At 48.9% G+C, this 18,822-nt stretch overlaps 1 protein-coding gene across 1 annotated transcript; it reads left to right on the top strand.

Annotated features, from left to right (window-relative positions):
- The first annotated feature begins 1,294 nt into the window (after positions 1 to 1,294).
- MYL2 (myosin light chain 2) lies at positions 1,295 to 14,378 on the top strand. Its single transcript, XM_081923032.1, has 7 exons — positions 1,295 to 1,432; positions 4,978 to 5,067; positions 7,238 to 7,313; positions 9,324 to 9,428; positions 10,571 to 10,646; positions 11,133 to 11,181; positions 14,070 to 14,378. Exons 1-7 carry the CDS (start codon positions 1,430 to 1,432, stop codon positions 14,166 to 14,168), a joined length of 498 nt encoding a protein of 165 aa, XP_081779158.1. The 5' UTR covers positions 1,295 to 1,429; the 3' UTR covers positions 14,169 to 14,378.
- Positions 14,379 to 18,822: the final 4,444 nt, after the last annotated feature.

The raw sequence follows: 18,822 nt of genomic DNA, 5'->3' as shown, positions 1-18,822 counted from the left end.
GTGGACGTTGAGAAATCTTGCTCTAGAGCGTGCCCGACTTGAGGGACCTCCTTACCCCTTACACATCTATGAGCAGAAAACCCAGTGGCGTAGCGTGGGTTGTCAGCACCCGGGGCAAGGCAAGTAATTTGTGCCCCCTAACCCGTGGATTTGCACCCCCTAACCCATGGATTTGCGCCCCCTAACCCTACCCCCCAGATGTTGCGCCCGGTGCGGCCGCCCCCCCTGCACCCCCCCACGCTACGCCACTGAGAAAACCCATTTGCTCTGATGGAGTGCTCAAGAGCGGATAGAGCAGGGCTTTCAGTGTGGTTCTGCGGAGCAGAATTCCTGTCAAGATAACAACAGACACTTTCCAGGAGCGGCTGAAGGCCATTTTGTCCTGACAGAACTTTTCAGCTGGTGAAATGGGTCCCTGCCGTGGCTGTCCACTTGTCAGGGTTTTCGTCTTGCCTTCAATGTGTTTGCTGTCCCTTTAACTGTTTTTGATTCTCCTGCGCATAAAACGCCTTGAGATGGTGGCTTAGAAGGAAATTGACAAAAATGCTAACAGCAACAACAATGGGAATTGCGTTTTTACACACATACACTCACCAGTCTTTGCCAGTCTCGTGCCCTCCAGCCATTTTGGACTACAGTGGTACCTCGGGTTAAGAACTTACGGTAATTCGTTCTGGAGGTCCGTTCTTAACCTGAAACTGTTCTCAACCTGAAGCACCACTTTAGCTAATGGGGCCTCCCTCTGCCACCACACCGCCACCACGCGATTTCTGTTCTCATCCTGAAGCAAAGTTCTTAACCCGAAGTACTATTTCTGTGTTAGCGGAGTCTGTAACCTGAAGCATATGTAACCTGAAGTGTCTGTAAGCTGAGGTACCACTGTACAACTCCCATTATATAGCTGCACCAGGGATTCATAACTCCAAACAGCTGGAGGCCCCCAAGTTTGTTGAAGGCTGATATGCACACACAGACACAAAATGCATCGCTGCCGGCTGGTAATTCTGCTTGGTGTGCCATTTAACACACACACACACACACTTCTGCTGCCCCTCCAGCTGCACATCCAGGAGAAATTGACACACGCAGGTGTCCAGCTATTATTCAGCCACTGAGCAGGACTTGCGTCGACGTCTTAAATGGAGAAACTGTCAGGGCGCCCGGCATGCCTCTAACCTTGGAGCCCGTTGTCCGTCTCACATGTCACCGCATGACAATGAGCTGTTATTTAAGAAGAGAGAAAGGAGATGGGGGGGGGGTTGAAGAGAGAAAGGGGGACTAACTCACCTGCCACAGCCAAAAGTGGAGATGGGTTTATTTTTAATCTGGGATGGGCTCTATTTATTGTCTCGGCAGCCGGAGTGAAGGGGCACCAGCTGAAAGATTCCTCTTGGAACGGGACTGTGGACTGCACAGTTTGGTCTGAGACATGGTAAGTAAGAGGGTCAGAGAGGGGATATTTGGGGCAGAGGGCAGAGGATGGAGTGAGAACAGGTCCCAGAAAATATTGGGAAAGCAGGCTGGTTACAGTGGCGTAGCGTGGGGGGTGCAGGGGGGGCCGGCCGCACTGGGCGCAACATCTGGGGGTTAGGGTTAGGGGGCGCAAATCCACGGGTTAGGGGGCGCAAATCCACGGGTTAGGGGGAGCAAATCCACGGGTTAGGGGGCGCAAATCCACGGGTTAGGGGGTGCAAATTACTTGCCTTGCCCCGGGTGCTGACAACCCACGCTATGCCACTGGCTGGTTATTGATCTCAGGTGAAGAAGAGCTGCTTAACAGGTGAATCTGGGCAATGGATCAGGTTCCCCTTCGCAAGGATGTTCAAGGCTAGATTCACAGCACATTCCTTTACATGTCTCCAATGAATTCAGTGGGGCTTACTTCCAGGTAAGTGGGGTAAGGACCGCAGCCTACATGAATTGGGGGAGCTGATTTGAATCAGAGGAGGCTGAGAAGTTTTACAGCAGTTCATGACTGTTCTCTGAGGTTTTGGAAGCATGCAAATTACCCCACAAGTTAGTGGGAACGCAGGTTCGTTTGTATACTTGAAATATTCCTTGCTTGCCCAAAGATTCCAGGGCAGCGAACCCCAAGTGAGAATATCATTAAAAGCACATGATGTATAGATATAATTTAAATCCGGAAAATGATTATAAAGAAAAGACAACCCCTTTTCCCATAAAAGCTTAAAAACAGAAGAGTCCACCTACAATCTAAAACGTGTCTCCTATAAAAGGTGTGTCTCCTATGAAAGGTCCACCTGCAGGTGAGCCTGGAAACCTAGAGAGCTGCTGCCAATCCATGTAGACAAGATTGGGTGGGACGGACCAGTGGTCAAACTCAGTCTAAGACAGCATCTTATGTATTCTCCCCACCCAGCCGCATCCAATTAAAGCTGAATGGTTTGGGGTTCAGGACAGAACCAAAGGAAAGTCGTTCATATAATTCAGGGGTGGCCAACTCCCAAGAGACTGCGATCTACTCATAGAGTTCAAAACTGGCAGTGATCTACCCCATTTTGGGGGGTTCTGTTCAGAGTTGTTGAGCCTTTTTTTGGAAGGAAAGCCCACCCATTTTTTTGCGGTTCAGGTCAAAGTTGTTTAGCTTCTTTGGGAGGAGTCAGTGATCTACCGGTGATCTGCCACAGACGTCCAGTGATCTACCGGTAGATCACAATCAACCTGTTGTTGGACGTGCCTGAAATTCATAGTGAGGCTGTGGAATTGACTATTTCAGCAAGTTGTGGTTCTGACAACGAACTTCGAGGACGAAGGCTACCCAAGAGGATTTGGCCATTTTCCCAGGTGCCCGGCTCGAAAACAGTGCCAGCCTGAGTCCCCAGCATGCCCACGGGCAACTGAGAAAGACCCTGACCTGAGATCTTGGAGACCATGACCTGAAAGTCCAGCCAGTTGATGTAGGCAGCACTGCGCAAGACAGACTCAGGGTCCAATTCTTCACAAGGCAACTCCCTGAGTTGCTGTAGAGAATACTGGGGTGCACTGACCTCAAAGGTAGCTTATAAATTGTAGAAGGCTCGTAGTATAAAATGACGGAACACAAACGCTCAAGAAGAGAAGAAAATGAGCAACCTCGCGTTCCATATCCTGTCTATTTGTTAGATCAGCAAACATTGCTCTCCGGTGAAGTCCACAGAATAGTGGTTCTAAAAACCTTTACTTAGGAATTTCCCAAGGTTCACACTCACCTGTAAAACCAGCTAAGATGAACCGAGAGAGGAGGCTCCCAGAATGTGTTGCCCCTCACTCAGCGGATGCAGTTAAGCTGTTAGTATACGGTCTGCTTGTATATTTAAGTGAAATATTTATTTGTTGTGTTTTAAAAGTTATTCACACTGAACTGTGCTTTTGCCTTGAGTTTTCCCTGCAAAAAGCCACCCTTTAAAGCGGAAGCGCAACAAATGGCAATTCGGGTTTTCTGCAGGTTGCCGCTTGTGCCAATTCAGCAGGAAAGAGCGGGTTTTCAGGGAGAAAACTCAGTCAGAGAAAGAGCAGTCGGACATGGAGTTTTAAAGTGTGGGCAATGCCTGGAAAACAGAAAGTTAAATGGGAATAAGCCCTCCCTCTGGGATTGTGTGAATAATGAAGAGTGGGGTATGAACAATTTAACGGGATGCTTTAAAAGGCCTCTTGTTTGACGGCCTCTTTTCATAGAATCATATAATTGTGGAGCAGGTGGGCACCCCAAGGGTCATCTGGTCCAACCCCCTGCCATGCAGGAATCACAGCTAAAGAATCCCTGACAGACCTCTGATTTAAAAACTCCAATAGAGGAGAGTCCGCCACCTTCATGATATTGGACATATATAGTAAAGGTAAAGGGGCCCCTGACCATTACGTCCAGTTGTGGCCAATTCTGGGGTTGCAGCACTCATCTCGCTTTATTGGCCGAGGGAGCCGGCGTACAGCTTCCGGGTCATGTGGCCAGCATGACTAAGCAGCTTCTGGCGAACCAGAACAGTGCACGGAAATGCCATTTACCTTCCCGCCGGAGTGGTACCTATTTATCTACTTGCACTTTGACGTGCTTTCGAACTGCTAGGTTGGCAGGAGCAGGGACCAAGCAACGGGAGCTCACCCCATCACGGGGATTCGAACCGCCGACCTTCTGATCGGCAAGTCCTAGGCACTGTATATGGAACAATTTTTTTAAAAAAAGAGTAGCTAAAATACAGAACAAACCAATCCTATTAAAACATTAACCAATAAACATTGGACATATATAGGTGAATGTTTATTGGTTAATGTTTTAATAGGATTGGTTTGTTCTGAATTTTAGCTACTTTCCCCCCCAATTGTTCCATATTTTAACAGTGTGGTGCAACTGGTTTTTGTGTTTGGCAAATTGCTTAGAAGCCACCTGGGCATCAAACAGTAACAGCATAAATAATCAATTACTAATAGTAATAACGACCCTGGGAGTCCCTTCGCAACTCTACAGTTCTGTGATTCTATGCAGGGCCGTCTTTTGCAGATGTGGCGCTGGGGTGCAAATATCTGCCCAGCGCCCCCAAATTACCACGGATAGTGTTGGGGCGACCGTAGCTGCACAGTGCCAGCCATCTGCTACTCTCCCCCATGCCGCTGCGGGAGAGAGATCCCTGCAGAGGCTTGGGAGTGAAATTGCACCCCTCCCAAGCCTCCTCGGGAGGAGAGCAATCCTTATGGTTGTTGGGGCGCAACTGGCGGGTATGTAGGGAAAGGGGAGGCTGCCAGCAAAGCCGCGCAGCTCCCCCGCTTTCTGGAGCGCCCCTGAGAGGCTGGCGCCCTGGCACAATGCACCACTAAGCCCTATGGTAAAGACGGCTTAGTGATAATGATAAAATCTGCTGGCTTTTTAGCTGTGCAGCTGGAGCACCTTCCTTCTGCTCCCCACCTCTGTTGCAGCCCTGATGCAGCTCCGAGGCTTAAGGGGGCACCCGTGAATAACTATTCTCCCCCTTGCTTCTCTCAAAGTCTCCCAAGAAAGCCAAGAAGCGATCCGAAGGCGCCAACTCCAATGTCTTTTCCATGTTTGAGCAGGCTCAGATCCAGGAATTCAAGGAGGTACGTCAAGACAGGGAATGGCCTTTGGGGGGAGAGTTGCACCCAAAATCTTCCTAAATCATTCTGGTTTTGTTTGTTTTTTCAAAAAAAAAATTATCAAGTTTCTAAATTTATATAACAATAATAAAAAGAAAAAAGAAAACATTACATTAAAGAGAAAAAAGACAAGCAAACAAACATTTATCTTAACTGTTAGATATCCACTTTTGCACCATTGTTATATGACTTCCTCAAATCCCACTAGCTGAGTTTCCAAATTATTCATTGTCGCAGTTTTCCAACACTATTTTCCAATAATAATTTCTTAATCATTTAACATCTTTCTTCCTTTCCATATTGACTTCAATCCATAGTATGATGTAATTTAACATAGTTATCTCCTAGGCCAATCAGTTACTCACAAGTAGTTCTACTTAGATTAACTTAACATATTTATTTAAATAGTCCTTAAATTTCTTCCATTCATCTTGATACTCCTCCTCCTTCTGATCACGGATTCTTCCGGTTAGGTTGGCCAGCTCCAAATATTCCATCATCTTCATCAGGAGTGCTCTGATGGTGTTTCCTGCTTGGCAGGGGGTTGGACTCGATGGCCCTTGTGGTCTCTTCCAACTCTATAATTCTATGATTCTATGATCTGCCAGTCCTCCACTGTTGGTAAATCTTGTAGTTTGCAATTTTTAGCTAACAAAATTTTGTTAGCTTCCTAGATCATTCTGAGAAAGCAGTCCAGGCTGGCTGTGCACTGAGTCAAAGAAGCAGCTCCACATTCAAATCTCACTCTCCACAAACTCCCTTGAAGAGCCTTTGGCTCATCTCTCAGTCTCTGTTCCACACCTGTAATAAAAGCAGCACCTCTTTGCAGGTGTTCACTTGCTATCCCAAATCAGCCGGCCGCAGGGAGCCTTGAGGGCAGGCTAGGCCAATTCTTTTACTCGTTTATTTTAAGCACAGAATTCCATGCCAAGTCCTGGGTGAGTCCACATTCTCAGAGACTAAAGGTTCTAGAAACCAATTAAAAGGGGCTTAAATGGGAAGCCCGGTCTCAGCCGTGGAACCTGCTCACAATACCAGAGCTTAAATGCTGGAATACAAGACTCCTGCCAATTTCAACCCATGGCAAAACACCAGCAGGTGGTGCATACTCTGGGTTGATTTTCACTCCGTCCCCGTCCCCCATCCTATTTTTTCCCCAATTTGCAGTGACCACATTCCCGCAGCATTTCGCAATGCATTGATTTTATTTTATTATTATTATTTTTAAATAACTTTTTTATTCAAAAGTAAAACAAAACATATTATCCAGAAACATATCATCCTTATTCCACCCCCATTTTCCCTCCCTCCCCCCACAGAACCCACCCACCCCCACTCCTTGACTTCCCTCAGTTCCAGTCTTTGATTTCTCTAAAAATGCTGTTTTCTGCATGTTACACAGTTGTATAGAACCTCAAACTATTTAGCTGATTATTATCAATAAAAAGTTTGTGAATGTTTATTCAAAACTAGCCAAGGAGTCCAGTTCGCATTGTTGCATCTTCAAATACTTTGTAAAAGGTTCCCATTCATCTTTAAAGTCACAGTTATCCTTGTCCCGTAGCTTGTATGTCAGTTTTGCCAGTTCTGCATAATCCATCATTTTTTCTTGCCATGATTCTTTAGTTGGGGGTTTCTTCAGTCTTCCATCCTTGTGCTATTAAAACTCTCGCGGCCGTTGTCACATACATGAAGATGTTTTTCAGCTTTTTTGGCACATCTTTCCCTACAATCCCTAATAACAATGCTTCAGGTTTTTTAACAAATGTTAAATGGAACATTTTCTTCAATTCATTGTATATCATTTCCCAATTTTTTAAAATTACCTTACAATCCCACCACATATGATAAAATGTCCCCTCCTTTTCCTTACACTTCCAACATATATTTGAACTAGTTTTGTACATTTTCCCTAACTGCACTGGTGTTGTGTACCATCTGGCAATGCATTTATTTTAAAGCCCTCGTGAAAATTCACCACCATTTTAGTGTGAATTTCTCCTAATGCACACATTTGCGGATGTAATTACCCCTAATAATAATGCCAAGATTCTCAGGAAAGCAATTTCTGCATCTAGCACGACCTTGCAATGTGGCCAGGTAACACAACTGTGCCCTGATATCCCTCATTTAGGCCTTCACTATCATGGATCAGAACCGCGATGGGTTCATTGACAAAGCAGACCTGAGAGATACGTTCGCCGCATTAGGTAAGCAAAGAAACCCTATAAAACACCCAAAAGCTAGTAAGCAGAACCAGGACAAACCTTATATTTTTATGGTTTTGTATCTAGGCTGTCTGCTTTTAAAACTGCGTCTAGTGTTTTTATTTAATATTATGATGTATTATCCATAACTGTATTACACAGGATTTGTCTGTTTTGCTTTTCTTTACCTTTGTATAGCAACCTGGTATCTTTGTATAAAAAGGGGGCGGGGGGGGGGAAAGGTTGCATTCATTGCTGGTCCTACGCAGAGTAGACCCACTGAAATTAATGAACCTGAGTTAGGCCCCATCTGCACTGTATACATTTAAAGCAGTATCATACCACTTTAAAGAGACTACAATTCCCAGACAGTGTATTCCTCTTCCTAGGGAACTCTGGGAATTGTAGTTCTGGGAGGGGGATAGGATGCCCTACTAACTACTCTCAGCACCCTTCACAAACTACATCTCCCAGAATTCTTTAGGGGAGACCACGCCTGTTTGAAGTGTTGTGATTCTGCTTTAAATGCATAGAGAAGATTGGGCGTCTTGGGTTCATTAATTTCAGTGGTTCTGCTCTGAATAGGACTCAAGTTGGATTAAAAAAACAACCCCAAAGAGCAGCCTAGAAGCATTTTTAATAAATAGACATACATAAAGCATGCATGGATTTTTTTTTTCAACGAAAAGGCCTATTTCAATTGCCAACATTTTCTCTCCTCTTACCACCCAACTAAAATTCTCTGCCAGGTCCACCAACTTAAATTCAAAATGTCGATTCCCACAAAGTCTGAAAAACCAAACATGCAGAAATCTGAATCGTTTGCTGTTCAAAGATCTGGGATCTTTCTGAAAGTTCAGCAGGACTTGTAACCCATCAAGCCCAAACCAGTCTGCATTCATTCATTCATTCATTCATTCATTCATTCATTCCCTGCATTTATATCTCACCCTTTCCTCCAAGAAGTGGATCTCCTCCTGCTTATTTAATCTCCACAACAAACCTGTGAGGGAGGTGAGACTGGGAGGCAGAAACTGGCCCAAGGCGAGTTCCAATAGGCTTCATGGATTTGAACGCTTGTTGGAACCCTAGATCCCAGTCTAGCATTGTAACCACTACACCACACTGCCTCTCATGAGCCCTGTGAACTATTTATAGTGGCCTGTTGTGTGCCCAGCAACCCTAATTTTTGCAGTTCCAGGTAACAAAACAGTCCTCTGGTGGGCCACCAGATGCAGTTGGTCAGTTGCCAAAGGTTTGGTGGTGGGCCTCTCAATCTGGTGTGGCCAACACGGTGCTCTCTTTTCAAACTAAAACACGCGTCACCCACGGCTATCGGCTCTGCTTGCTGGGGCTGGTGGAAATTATACTCTCCCAAAAGGCGGCAAGCTGCCTGCTCCTGTTGCACAGGCTTAAAGTGATAATTCCTAAACGGCCTCTGTCCAGTATATCTGAAGGATCATCTCCATCCCCATCGTTCTACTTGGACACTGAGGTCCAGCGCTGAGGGCCTTCTGGCGGTTCCCTCACCGCGAGAAGCCAAGTTACAGGGAACCAGGCAGAGGGCCTTCTCGGTAGTGGCGCCCACCCTGTGGAACTTCCTCCCACCAGATGTCAAAGAGAAGAAAACAACTACCAAACTTTTAGAAGACATCTGAAGGCAGCCCTGTTTAGGGAAGCTTTTAATGTTTGATGTATTATGGTATTTTAATATTTTGTTGGAAGCCACCCAGAGTGGCTGGGGAAGCCCAGCCAGGTGGGTGGCGTATAAATAATAAATTATTATTATTATTAGTTCGATATTTGAATGGATCGTTGACAAATCTCCCCTAGAGTTCTTCTACTCCAGGCATCCCCAACCTGTGGCCCTCCAGTTGTTTTGGCCTACAACTCCCATGATCCCTAGCTAACAGGACCAGTGGTGAGGGATGATGGGAACTGTAGTCTAAAACATCTGGAGGGCTGAAGATGGGGGTGCCTGTTCTACTCTGTCATGTTTCCCTCCTTCCTCAGGACGCTTGAATGTGAAGAATGAAGAACTGGACGACATGGTCAAGGAAGCTCCTGGGCCTATCAATTTCACAGTGTTCCTGACCATGTTTGGAGAAAAACTTAAAGGTGAGATCGGAGACGAGGATAGAAGGTGTTTCCCCCCATGCCACAAGCAAGGAGCACCTTCTGGGAAGAGGTTCTTGGCATCTCCTCACTGTCTGCTCCAACCACCTTGCCACACACATAGAATCATAGAGATGTGAGTGCCTGGAGGCGGTTGGAGGATGGATGGCGGCTAACAGATTGAGGTTGAATCCTGACAGGACAGAAGTACTGTTTTGGGGAGACAGGGGGCGGGTGGGTGTGGGGGACTCCCTGGTCCTGAATGGGGTAACTGTGCCCCTGAAGGACCAGGTGCGCAGCCTGGGAGTCATTTTGGACCCACAACTGCCCATGGAGGCGCAGGTTAATTCTGTGTCCAGGGCGGCTGTCTACCAGGTACACAGGCTGAGACCCTACCTGCCTGTGGATTGTCTCGCCAGAGTGGTGCATGCTCTGGTTATCTCCTGCTTGGACTACTGCAGTGCGCTCTACGTGGAGCTATCTTTGAAGGTTACCTGGAAACTGCAATTAATCCAGAATGCGGCAGCTAGACTGGTGACTGGGAGTGGCCGCTGGGACCACATAACACTGGTCCTGAGAGACCTGCATTGGCTCCCAGTACATTTCTGAGCACAATTCAAAGTGTTGGTGCTGACCTTTAAAGCCCTAAATGGCCTCGGTTCTGTATACCTGAAGGAGCGTCTCCACCCCATCATTCAGCCCAGATACTGAGGTCCAGCACCGAGGGCCTTCTGGCGGTTCCCTCATTGCGAGAAGCAAAGCTACAGGGAACCAGGCAGAGGGCCTTCTCGGTAGTGGCGCCCACCCTGTGGAACGCCCTCCCTTCAGATGTCAAGGAAATAAGCAGCTATCTTATCTTTAAAAGACATCTGAAGGCGGCCCTGTTTAGGGAAGTTTTAAATATTTAATGCTATATTGTTTTTAACACCCGATTGGAAGCCGCCCAGAGTGGCCGAGGAAACTCAGCCAGATGGGCGGGGTATAAATAATTATATTTAATAATTATTATTATTGGAAGGGACCCCAAGGGTCATCTAGTCCAACCCCCAGCAATGTAAGAACACCCTCCCCCCACAGTGATGGAGAGAACAGGCCAGCCTCCCATAAGTATTTCACTTTCCAGATCTCTTTTCTGTGACTTTCAGGTGCGGATCCAGAAGAGACTATTCTGAACGCTTTCAAAGTGTTCGATCCAGAAGGCAAAGGCCTGAAGGCGAACTAGTAAGTACCTGTGGAACTCCCTACCACATGAGGCAGGGATCACCATCAGTTTGGATGACTTTAAAGGGGGGGGCGGGTGGACAATTTCATGGAGGAAAAGGCTATTGACGGCTACTAGCCATGGTGCCTACGCTCTGTATCCACAGCCAGAGTAGTAAATCTTCTGAATACCAGTTTCTAGAAGCCACAGGAAGGGAGAATTGCTCCCACGCTTGCAACCTGCTTGTGAGTTTCCCACTGGGGCTTCCGGGTGGCCACTGTGAGAACAGGATGCTAGCCGAAATGATGTTGGTGCTGATTTTGGAAGCTTCGTGGTGAATCCTTTCCTGTTTCATTCTTTGATTATGAGATATGAGGGCCATCTGTCTCTCAGGCCCTTCAATTAAGCGGTTGCAGCCTCTGCTCCTCTCAAAGCTTTCCTTGTCATTTTGCTCTGGGGTTTTGCTCCCTCGTGGTCCTCCATCTGTCCCCTGCTTTGTATTGCAGCATCAAGGAGATGCTGATGACGCAAGGAGAACGGTTTTCGAAGGAGGAGGTAAGAAGAGGCCTTGGGGAAAGGCAGGCGTTGAATGGGCTAAGTGGGAGGGCAGGAGCTCAGAAACAGAAGACAGCTTGGCATTCAGTGCCTGGCTTCTGCATAGCTGTCAAGCGTCTCTTATTTGGCGGGACAGTCCCTTATCCCAGCGCCATGTCCCGCTGCTGTCCCTTATTGATGAGGCTTCGTTTGGCTGCTGGCTAGACTTTCTGCCTTTGACTCGGAGGGGCTCAGAAGTTGAACATACCTGTGCCCGGAAAATCCCTTATTTTGTCTGCTGATCCCTTATTTTCGAGGCTGCTGGTCCCTTATTTTCAAATCTGTAAGTTGACAGCTATGCTTCTGCATGTAAAACTGGGGGAAACTGGACCTTGGACCACTGCTGTCCATCACGATATGCAATACTGAGAACACTGCTCTGCCTCCTATGCTCCTAGAATAATTGAATTGTAGAGCTGTAGAGGACCCTGAGGGCCATCTAGTCAAGCCAGGGGTATACATAGACTCCCTTACGCCTTTGGTAAGGAGCTGTATCAGTGCCCCTGCCCCTTGCGTTCCTCTGCCAAGGTGCCCAGAGGAACCTGTGTCCTTGCCTGGCCACCCAAAGCCGTGCAGAAACAAGCAGGACTCATATCCAGTCCGAGCCAGAGTGTGCTGGTCCTGTGGGTTACCCAAGAGGCGAGGTCCAAGTCCGGTCCATGGTCAAAGGTGCAATGTGGAGGCAGTCAGTAGTAGCTGAAGCTGGGTGCAGGGCAGGGAGTCAGGTGAAGTCAGGAACAGGCAAGGTAGCAGGGAGCCAGGGCGGGTCAGGAGCTCAGGCAGGAAAGCAGGACAGGGTTCAGGCAGGAACTAGCAACCAACAATGTTGCTCCCGCAACCTGGGAATGGGCTGGCTGGCTTTTATCTGCCCCGAGGCACAGGGCGGCCCTGATCCTCTGGTGACTCACCTCTCCTGGCCTGGAGGCGAGCATTCCTCCTGCGGGAACTTAGTTCCCTCCACCTCTCTGCCCTGAGCGTCTGCAGCTCAGGAGAGGCTGGAGGGTTACCGGACCCAGAGGCAACCTCAGCTTCCTCTGACAGGGCTGAGAGTGGAGCACCTGCAGGCAATGGGTCCTCCATCACCTCAGGAGCCAGAGCAGGCTCAGCTGATGCCTGCACCTGAGGACCCAGCACAGGTGAGGACCCTTCAGGCTCAGGCCCCAGCCCCGGCTCAGCTGGTTCTGGAGGCGGGGAATCCTGTGCAGGCTGGGATCCTTCAGGTTCAGCATCCGAGTCTGAATCCCAGGCCATCACACTGAGTGAAGTGCAATTTTTGCACCCCCTTGGGCCAACCAGGCCATTCCCTGCCTAGTCCAACCTCCTGCAATGATTTGAATCTCAACTAAAGCATCCCTGACCCATGGCCATTCAACCTCTGCTTAAAAACCTCCAAGAAGTCCACTACCTTCCCAGGGAGTCCATTCTACTGTCAGACAGCTCTTTCTGTCAGAAAGTTCTTATAACTTGAAGCTATTGGTTTAGGTGCTACCCTCCAGAGGAGGAGAAAACAAGCTTGCTCCTTTCATTCGACAGCCCCTCAGATATTTGAAGATGGCTATTATATCTCCTCTTTTCCAGGCTAAACATCCCCAACTCCTTCAACCGTTCCTCATAAGGCTTGGTTTCTAGACATTTGAACATCTTGGTTGCCCTCCTCTGCACACCTTCCAGCTTACTTAACTCCACCCTGCGTCAAGAACGTAGAGCAGCTCCCTTTATTTTTAGGGATGGGCCATATCTGAGCAGCAGAGCACGGGCGTTGCTGGCAAATGATCCTAGGATCATTTCCCAGCAACTCCTGGTAGGCTAGAAAAGTCTCCTGGACCAAGGGTTCTCTCTCTGCTTCCCTCCAGGGAACCCTGGGAATTGTAGTATTGTGAGAGCAAGCGAGAGGACTGTGCTCTCACTCTGTGCTCTCATCTCAGCAGCCCCGTCTGTATGGAACAGGATGCTGGCCTAGGTGCAGGCCATTGGCCTGATCCAGCAGCCTCTTCATATATTCATATAAAATATTTTTGGCTTAGTAATGTTGCTTTTCTGCTGGCGGGGCACCAGCAAGTATTCAGCAGTATTTTTACACTAACCCCCCCGGACTAACGATAAGGATAATAAGACTCCCTGTCTAAACACATTGACAACACAGAAGGACTTACTTCCAAGGAAACAGGCATAAGGTTGCCCTGCTGCTAATTGGCTGGCAGTCTTATGCATGTCTACTGAGATATAATGCCTATTGATTTCAGTGCAAGTTATTCCCAGGTAACTGTGCATGCTAGAGCTTGGGTTGATTAAGAGTGCAATCCTCTATGCACACTTGGTCCCACTGAGCACCCATCTTAAGGGGCTTAAAAGGTAAAGGGACCCCTGACCATTAGGTCCAGTCGTGGCCAACTCTGGGGTTGCGGCGCTCATCTCGCTTTATTGGCCGAGGGAGCCAGCATACAGCTTCCGGGTCATGTGGCCAGCATGACTAAGCCGCTTCTGGCAAACCAGAGCAGCACACGGAAACGCTGTTTACCTTCCCGCTGGAGCGGTACCTATTTATCTACTTGCACTTTGAGGTGATTTCGAACTGCTAGGTGGGCAGGAGCTGGGACCCAGCAACGGGAGCTCACCCTGTCGTGGGGATTCGAACCGCCGACTTTCTGATCGGAAGTCCTAGACTCTGTGGTTTAACCCACAGCACCATCCTTACAGGGCTTGCTTACTTCTAAATAAATGTGCATAGGGTTGTGCTGCTTGAGCATCAGTCAAAGCAGTTAGAGGACTGCAATTCCTGGTATAACCGGTGCAACGTTGGATAAAATGAACCTCCAGAGAACTTTTCCCTGCCTGCTTCTTTCCCGCAGATAGACCAAATGTTTGCAGCCTTCCCTCCGGACGTGACCGGCAACCTGGACTATAAGAACCTCGTCCATATCATCACTCACGGAGAGGAAAAAGATTGAAGGCGGGGAAGAGTACCCTTCCTACGGGGCCTGGAATGGTACCCAGTGGGGCTTCCTTCTCCTCACAACTCTGTTTGTTCCTCACCGTGAAAACTGGGAGGTTCACAGGCTTCCTGATAGTTCTTGTCTTCTTGGTGTTCCCAGTCCCTTGTCCGTCTTCTTTGTGTGAAAGAATTCATTCGTGACTTGAGAAACATTTCCAAAATTGTATTTGTGTTGAATTTTTCACCGAGTCCATGTGTCACGGTCCAGTTCACGGGCGAGCAAAGTCCCGGCTGGGGACGTCGGGACCGGGGGCAAGATGGCGGGGTGGGAGCAGGAACGGGAGTCCAGAAGCCAGCAGTCAGGAAGCCAAGAGTCCGAGGGTCAGAGACCTGGGAGTCACGAAGTCAAGGGTCCGAGGATCAAGAAACAAGGAGTCAAGGAACCAAACGCAGCAAGGCAAAGAGCCGAAGGGAAAATTCTGACCTTATATCCCTTCCCGGCTCTTGCCACCAGGTGCTGTGAGTTACCAATCGGCTCACCTGTGTGGTCGTGTCTTGCCTCTTCAGAACAAACTTAGGAAGGCCCCAATCCTGCAGAGTCCTGTTGGTCACAGGGCCCAGCTCCTGCACGCACACCTGACACCACATGTTCCTACGTGAATAACAGTTGGCTTGGCAAAACCTGGTAGGGGAGAATGAACTCATGCAGGAGCCAGCACCCAAGCTGCAAACAAGCACATATCCCACTTCTGACACCACTGCTCCATCAATGCTGGGGATCCATTCTGTGGACCAGCTACAGTTACAGGGACCTGAGTTAGACGAGGTGTTGCGTCAGTCCTGGAGCTTTTATACTCCTCTCCACCCATGCTGGCCCATCCTTCCCTGGGAGAACTGGGAGAGTTCTGGTCCACAGCACATGTCTTCCTCATCCCAAGGAGGACTCAGGGAAGGGAGACCTCAAACTGCCACGTGGGAATGATAGCTTTAGGCCTGGGCTTTCACCAGTATCTTGGGGCTTGGGGTGGTTTTGATGGATCTGAAGGGTGGTGGGAAGGACCCAACAGAGTACGCTCGGTGTCTTGAATCTGCCGTTCCTCCAGGGGGACATTTTCCCAGATGGTAATTTTGCAGGGGTTGGGGGCTGTCTCCCCCAATGCAATAGGGCCAGCACTCATGGGAGCAGCCCCCATCTGTCTGGTTATAGGAAGCCTCCAGCTTGTGGACCAGTCTGGGCTCACCAGCTGGCTCATGGCGTCTTTTCCCCCATACCACACCTGTGTGTCCATCAGCTGACAGCTCCCCACCTGTGCCTTAACGTCCCATGTGTCCTGAAACTTGTTTTGTTTCTCAGTTGGGCTTAATTGCCAAGAAGGGCAGAGTACAGTGGATGCTCGGGTTGCGAACATGATCCATGTGGGATGAATGTTCACAACCTGCAGCGGCGCATCTGCGCATATGCGGGGTGTGATTCGGTGCTTCTGCGCATGCACAAAGCATGATTTAGCACTTTAGTGCATGCATGACCACCAAAACCCAGAAGTAACCCATTCTGGTATTTCCAGGTTTTGGCGGGTCCATAACCCGAAAAAAGCAACCTGAAGCATCTGTAACCCGAGGTATGACTGTACAGTGGTACCTCAGGTTACAGATGCTTCAGGTTACGGAGTCCGCTAACCCAGAAACAGTACCTCGGGTTAAGAACTTTGCTTCAGGATGAGAACAGAAATTGTGCTCTGGTGGTGCGGCGGCAGCAGGAGGCCCCATTAGCTAAAGTGGTACCTCAGGTTAAGAACAGTTTCAGGTTAAGAACGGACCTCCAGAACAAATGAAGTACTTAACCCAAGGTACCACTATACTACTAAAACAGTCCTAGCTGGTTTACAACACTCAGAATCAGATCGTTGGACAGTGCTGCCCTCTGGTGTTCTTATGAGAGCATTTCACTCAAGGATGGGGAAGGCCGGGCTCCCGCCACACACACAGACACACACACACAACAGCAGCGACTCTTAATGGACAGCAAGGAACAGGTTTTTGTTCAAGGTCCAGAAGCCACGATTCCAAGGTATATGAGGAACGAGGCAAGAGGCTTGAAAACCAAATGGAAACTACGAAGACGTCCAAATGGTTGGCGGGTCCCTCCGGCCAAGCTGTGAAAAGTGAAACAGGGCACGTTTCTGGGACTCTGTCCCCCTAAGGCTCCGCTCCACACACTCTGCCTGGGTGGGGACACCCGATGCCCCCTACAAATGGGGTGTCTGGTTCTCAGCAACAAGAATTTGTCCTTCCCTCTTGCCTCCTGCCCCCAAGGAGCCCCTGACAGGACCCCTCCAGATGTTGCTCCCACCCTACCAGCCACTGGCCATTCTCGCTAGGGCTGCTGGAAGCTGTGAGTCCGACAACATCTGGAGGGCCACAGCTGTTCCCCATCCTTGCTTCAGCAAGAGCAGTGCTACCCAAACTTGGGTCTCCAGCTGTTTTTGGACTACAGCTCCCATCATCCCTAGCTGGCAAGACCAGTGGTCAGGGGTGGCCCTCCTCCCTCTGTTCATGGGGGCCACCTGCCTGGCTTTCTCAACTTGGTCCCAGACTCTGAGCTTGGCTAAGCGTCAGGGCAGCCTGGTCTTCAGCCCCACAGTGCTTTGTGGACACATGTCATCTTTGACCCCCTCCAGATGGTCTGGAATCCAGAACCACCTATGGCACGATCCCATGAACCCAGCATTTGGAGGGGTGGAGATTCCCCGTTGGGGAGGGCACCACCTTTCACCTGCGGAGTAGGGAGAGCGGGTAGATGCTGCAGCCTGATTTGTTTTGCAAATGCCACCAAAATAATGCTCATGCGACTTAGTTCTTCCATTGCGGCCCAGTATACCTGAAGGAGTGTCTCCACCCCCATCATTCTGCCCAGACACTGAGGTCCAGCGCTCAGGGCCTTCTGGCAGCTCCCTCACTGCGAGAAGCAAAGCTACAGAGAACCAGGCAGAGGGCCTTCTCGGTAGTGGCACCCACCCTGTGGAACGCCCTCCCATCAGATGTCAAAGAGAAAAACAACTACCTGACATTCAGAAGACATCTGAAGGCAGCCCTGTTCAGGGAAGTTTTTAATGTGTGGCATTTTAGTGTATTTTTTGTCTCTGTGGAAGCCGCCCAGAGTGGATGGGGAAACCCAGCCAGATGGGTGGGGTACAAATAATAAATTATTATTATTATTATTATAAATAAGAAATGGGGAGGGATGTGGTTTATGGGAGGAACTCTGATTGATAGAGTTGAGGCAGGAAGTGAGGATGGAGTCAGGCAGGAAGTAGAGACAGGAGACCTGTGTTCCTCTAGATGTGGTTTGACTACCACTCCCATCATGCCTGACCATTCACCCCATTGGCCTGAACTGTTGGGCGTTGGAGTCCACCAACAGTTGGAGGGCCGCAGGTTCCCTGTCTCTGCCTAAGGTACATTTCCTGAAATATACTCATACTCGGAATCGAGAGTGGATTTCATGCTCTTTATTCAGCCCATACTAGTGAGGAATGGAAGTTCCCGCAGAATGTCTGCTTTATATACATTATTTACACAATGGGACCCATGTGATTGGTTAATTCCGGGATTCTCCTGTAGGCCAATCAGGTTGCGGATTCACTTCCACCTGGAGTTTGATTGGGTGGCTCCTGCGGACCAATCAGACTGCTGCATTCTGGATCCTATTGTTCTAGGGCCAATCAGACTGCTGCATTCTGAATCCTATTGTTCTAGGACCAATCAGACTGCTGCAATTTGGATCCTTTTGTTCTAGGACCAATTAGACTGCTGCATTCTGGATCCTATTGTTCTAGGACCAATCAGACTGCTGCATTCTGGATCCTATTGTTCTAGGACCAATCAGACTGCTGCATTTTGGATCCTATCTAACTCAGTACATAACATTTCCCATCTGAGTGCTGCCAGGATCTTCCCATTGGCTAGCCCAGCCCCATCCTGGTCCTCCAAGCTTCACTAATGTCATTGGAAGAAACAAAGAGATGCTCGGATAGATCCCTGGGTTTTCCCTGGCTAATGGACCCAGCCAATCTCCTGGCTGTGCAAAAGCCAAGCATTAAAAAGAAAAAAGAAATATCAATATGCATTGCAGGAGCATCAAGGTCAAGCTGGACAGCTCTATTCACATATTTCTAGAGGGGAAAACTCCCCCTCCTCTCCAGGGGCTGAGTTCACTCAAATGTGCGGCAGCACATCTCTCTCAAAGCAAACTTTGTGTAAAGGATTTTTTTTAAAAGCTTTCAAGAAATATGTGGGTGCATGCATGGTTCTGCTTCTATGCTGCAAACAGGAGCAGACAGATGCCCACCACCATACTCAGCCAGTAGATGGAGAGAAATATTTGATAGTAAAAGTAAAGGTAAAGGGACCCCTGACCATTAGGTCCAGTCGTGGCCGCCTCTGGGGTTGTGGCCCTCATCTCGCTTTATTGGCCGAGGGAGCCGGCGTACAGCTTCCAGGTCATGTGGCCAGCATGACTAAGCCGCTTCTGGCGAACCAGAGCAGCGCATGGAAACGCCGTTTACCTTCCCGCCGGTGCGGTACCTATTTATCTACTTGCACTTTGACGTGCTTTTGAACTGCTATGTGGGCAGGAGCAGGGACCGAGCAACGGGAGCTCACCCCGTCGC

Source organism: Podarcis melisellensis (genome assembly GCF_964234715.1).
Source record: "Podarcis melisellensis genome assembly, chromosome: 8".
Classification (NCBI taxonomy): Eukaryota; Metazoa; Chordata; class Lepidosauria; order Squamata; family Lacertidae; genus Podarcis; species Podarcis melisellensis.
Note: the sequence above shows the minus strand (reverse complement) of the source record. Positions and strands in the feature narration are given on the sequence as shown.